The 4,803-nt window shown below is 33.0% G+C and overlaps 1 protein-coding gene across 1 annotated transcript; it reads right to left on the bottom strand.

The window, feature by feature from the left end:
• Positions 1-322: 322 nt before the first annotated feature.
• LOC125074715 (UPF0669 protein C6orf120 homolog) lies at positions 323-2,752 on the bottom strand. Its single transcript, XM_047686125.1, has 4 exons — positions 2,451-2,752; positions 1,989-2,080; positions 1,392-1,526; positions 323-497 (listed from the first exon to the last, which is right to left on the bottom strand). Exons 1-4 carry the CDS (start codon positions 2,681-2,683, stop codon positions 379-381), a joined length of 579 nt encoding a protein of 192 aa, XP_047542081.1. The 5' UTR covers positions 2,684-2,752; the 3' UTR covers positions 323-378.
• Positions 2,753-4,803: the final 2,051 nt, after the last annotated feature.

Raw genomic sequence — 4,803 nt, 5'->3', positions numbered from 1 at the left:
TTATTTCAGAATTACTCAGTTGTTGGCGCGAAAGGTGTCGTGTTAAGAATTGTATTTAATTCGCTCAGTTGACATTTCACTGTCAAACTTGTGTCAAACCAGCGACATTCTTCCAATTTGCTTACTTATTAGTCTTTTATTAGATTATCTAAGTGATTGGAAGTACTTAATAATGTTCGTTGGGAGTTATGACGACTATTCAAAGGGTGGGAGGACATCAATACCGATCCATCGATATTCAAGCAACGATCCTTACCGATAGCGTAATTTGTACGGGACGATATTCAAGCGTCCCAAAACAAGACCGTTCGTAAGTTTTTAACTTGTGACTTACAAAATCAATTTACAAAGGTTTTCTTTGATATAAAATGATCCAAACTACAAAACCAACATATCAAATATCATATCTAGAATATTTAACAGTTTCATAAATCTCGGTTTCTCCTCGTCCGTCTTCCTCGAGGCAACCTTTTCTCTGGTCCGTTGATTCGTGTTATCTGAAAAGAAAAACAACTCCTTAACAACAACTAAATATAATTTAATCTTTGATTCTTATTATTATTTTGTTATCAATTATAACATTCCAAATAAGCTTTTTTGTTTATTTGTAAAATCTAGTGTTCTATGATGGGTATACGATCCCGAGGTTTAAGCCCTCAGATCATCAGGTCAGCAAAAAATTAGGTGTCCAAAAATTTTCAGAAACAGTCCGGTCACTGAAACTTGGTACAGTAAACAAGTGTACACAGTCCTTTGAAAAGCATGTGAAGGATTTGGTTCTGCCTCTACTGTCAACTTTTTCCTATCGAATCGAATTTAGTCCCATCGAGTTACGAGTGTCAGCGAGTACCAAACACGTTGGCGTCAAATTTTTTTTTTTTCTCTGGTGGCAAACTTGAGCACGATGTCCTGCACAGTTAATTTTGTGGAATGGCCAAAATTGCCACTGGACGATATCATTCAGACGGACTTCATCAAGCATAGACACTGTACCCCTGTAGCCTATTCCAATGGAAGTAGGAAAAAAGATAAAGGAACCTTAGATTTACGTACTTCATGTGATTTGCTAATAACTCGGCTATATTGTACTAGTGTTTCGTTGACGTTCAAAACGCTATTTTTTCGCAAATCCATAGTGAATATCATAGATTAATCAAGCTCTCGTCAATTTGCTGTCAAATGTTGTTTATTTGGCTTTTTTCCTGTTATGGTTGGAATTGAGTATACATATACTAAGTTTTTCTTTCATTGTCTACCCATCATATGAAAACTACTGAATTATTGAACGAATTTTTTCAATTCAAGGGATTCCTCTCCCTTTCTTTCAGGTTCGTTTAATGCCCAGCAATGCAGACATACTGGACACACTTCGAACATTTAATCCTACTCACCAGATCTATCGGGGTTGGTGTGGAAGCGCTCTATAGCCAGCAGCTGCTCTTCGCTGAGCACGGCTGATGTGTCAAGGAACACATGTATGCTGTACTCTGATATCGCATGTGACCAGTCACCGAATACACCTATTCCTGGAAAATGTAACTTATTGTAAATATAAAACGACGATCTCCGGGGTCGAGTAGTTTGTACACCGGTTTTCATGGGTACACCACTCCGATGTCCCGGGTTCGATTCCCGGCCGAGTCGATGTAGAAAAAGTTCATTCGTTTTCTATGTAGTCTTGGGTCTGGGTGTTTGAACGTACCATTATTGTACTAGTTATTATGTATGTTATTCTATCTATGATAGTATTATAAAGATGTTTGTTTGTATGTGAGGGGTAATAAAAGGAAAAATTGATACAATTCCAAAATACTCTTAGACAGCTATATTATTCCTGAGTGATATTCATATCATATCATTTTGATCAAGCTGGAGCAGGATTCTAGTAAAGGATATGTATGATACTTGAAAGGAATAGTTAAATAACAATAAATACAAATCATTTTGAATTGAATCTAACTAATCCTTAAATATTATTGTTAATTTACCAATGGGTCGTGGAAATTCAAATGGTATATTAACCAGTTCAGGACCACAGGTTGCAGAGCTGAAATTATTCTTGTCCACTTCATAACTTGGCCTGAAATACAATTTTTTTTTTGTCTTGTAAAACATAGTATGCCTTATATATAAATATTTTTATATTCAAGCCTCCGAATTAAATCTTTTTTCTGATCATTCATTTTATAAATCTTTTTTATCTTTATTTCTCGAAATGTAAAATAATTGTTTTCACAACGGCAATAAAATATATTTTTTTAATATACAGATATTAAATTTTATTACTTAAATTTATCTTTAATATTTAATATTGTATATAGCATTACAATTAAACGCTTTGTTTTTTTTTTTTTTTTATATTCTAGCTTAAATCTTTACCAAAAGGTTTTGTTAGACTAAACGGAAATTAATTTAAAAATTATAAAAGCTCTTATTTAGTTGTCTTTTACCTGACCGAATCTGACACGTAAAGGTCTGCGTCACCAGTGAGAGACGTTAGTTCTATTAATAAAGGCCCTGTGTGGCCTAGCTGCCAATAAGAAAAATTTCCAGCACCAACGATGCCAACGACAGTGTCTAGCAGAATTTTATCTGGTTCAATTTGCACATAACCCGATAAAAGTGATGATAGCGTAGAAATACTAATAATACCTAGCAGTACTAGTATAAATTCCTTTCTCATTGCTCGTTAATTAGACGTGAATTAAGAAAAAAATACCTAATTTACTGGCAGTATAACTTGAACTTGAGTCTTGACAATGTTTATTAATTTATTCGACAGATGTTTCAATTTGACACATGCGTTCGCGTCTAAAAACTTATAAATTTCTGTAAAATTTTACCTTAAAATATGAGATAAAACATGTGATGATATTCAATGAAAATAAATTTAATTAGGAATAATTATATCGCATAATACCCATCCTATTATAAAATAAACATCTAATATTTTTCGTTTACCATTGTTAATATATAAATACGACTTTTTTAACATAGAATAGACTGTCAAATGTGCCAAAGGTTGTCAGATGTGAGTGGTCTTGTAATAAAATTATTTAACCATTATTTACGTCCATAGATAATACACTTATACTAGCTATTTACGTCGCCAATTCACCACCAACATCGGGAACTGAGATATTATAGAGAGATGCCTTCATAATATTATTAATAAGAATACTAATACATAAAAGTGATTCCATCACTATTATGTAATGAACGAATCTTCAAAGACTATTTAAATTTACTCGATCTCAAATAAATACAAAGTAACTATTATTGATGTCTACTACTCAGACACCGGAGTCCGATACCGAACTCAATTAAATCAAAAATTGCTTCAAAAACTAGTATAATCTTGATTTTCTAGCATTCTAATAACAACTGTGGGGGTCCCTCAAGGATCAATTCTTGGACCATTTCTCTTCCTTGTTTATATAAATGACCTGCCACATCTCCTAGGTGATAAACTCGAGATAGTATTGTTTGCTGATGATACTTCTTTAATTTTTAAAATAAAAAGACGTCTTTCAATATATGACGATGTGAACAATACTCTCTCTGAAATAGTAAATTGGTTTAGTGTTAATAATTTAATGTTAAATAGTAAAAAGACTAAATGTATTAAATTCACTACTCCCAATGTAAGATGTGTCAAAACGAGTGTACGTTTAAACGGGGAAGCATTAGATGTTTTAGAATCAACAGAGTTCCTTGGTATGACAATAGACTCTAAGCTCCAATGGGGCCCCCATATAAATAAATTGGCGAATAGACTTAGCTCTGCAGCCTATGCGGTAAAAAAAATTAGACTTTTGACTGATGTGGATACGGCACGCCTTGTGTACTTCAATTATTTCCATAGTATAATGTCGTATGGCATCCTACTCTGGGGTAATGCAGCTGACATTAATACTATTTTTGTCCTGCAGAAGAGGGCTATTCGTGCAATTTATAACCTGGTCCCAAAAGATTCGTTAAGAGGTAAATTTAAAGAAATTAAAATAATGACTGTCGCTTCTCAATTTGTTTTTGATAATGTTATTTATGTACGCAAAAACATAAATGATTTTCCCAGAAATTGTGACGTTCATTCTATTAACACTAGGAAAAAGAATAAACTTGTTACTCCAAGTACCCGATTACACAGGGTTAGTAACTCTTTTTTGGGGCAATGTATACGTTATGTTGTCTTAGATTTTCGCGATTATTACACATTGAAATAAAACTAGTTTTTAACGGATTTAATCGCGTATATTAATTATTTTTAACATCCCGACGTTTCGAGCACTTTGCAGTGTGTCTGCCCGTGACCACGAACACTGCAAAGTGCTCGAAACGTCGGGATGTTAAAATAAAATAATTAATATACGCGATTAAATCCGTTAAAAAACTAGTTTTATTTCAAGTTTTAACTTGTGCTTAAATATATTAGGATAGTACAAAAAAAAAAGAATACAATACAAAAATACGTCAAACTAATTTGGTAAAGAAATTTTCTTTATTGTATGTACTATTGTAATGAATGCATGCGTGTGTGAGTGTGTATGTGTATGCGCATGTGTGTGTGTGTGTGTGTATGTTTTTCATGTACAAAGATAGTTTTCTGTTTCTTTATAGCTTAGATCATTTAGCAGATTCCGTAGATACATTTTAAGTTTATTTTTATTTAACCGAGTAATGTCACTTTTTTTATTTATTATTTTATAAAGATAAGGTCCTTAGTATATATTCTGGCGTTGGGCAAATTTGGATCTTGTTCTAGGAATATTAATGTCTGGACGTCGACGTTGTGTGTTCGGA

Source organism: Vanessa atalanta, chromosome 28 (assembly GCF_905147765.1).
Source record: "Vanessa atalanta chromosome 28, ilVanAtal1.2, whole genome shotgun sequence".
NCBI lineage: Eukaryota > Metazoa > Arthropoda > Insecta > Lepidoptera > Nymphalidae > Vanessa > Vanessa atalanta.
Note: the sequence above shows the minus strand (reverse complement) of the source record. Positions and strands in the feature narration are given on the sequence as shown.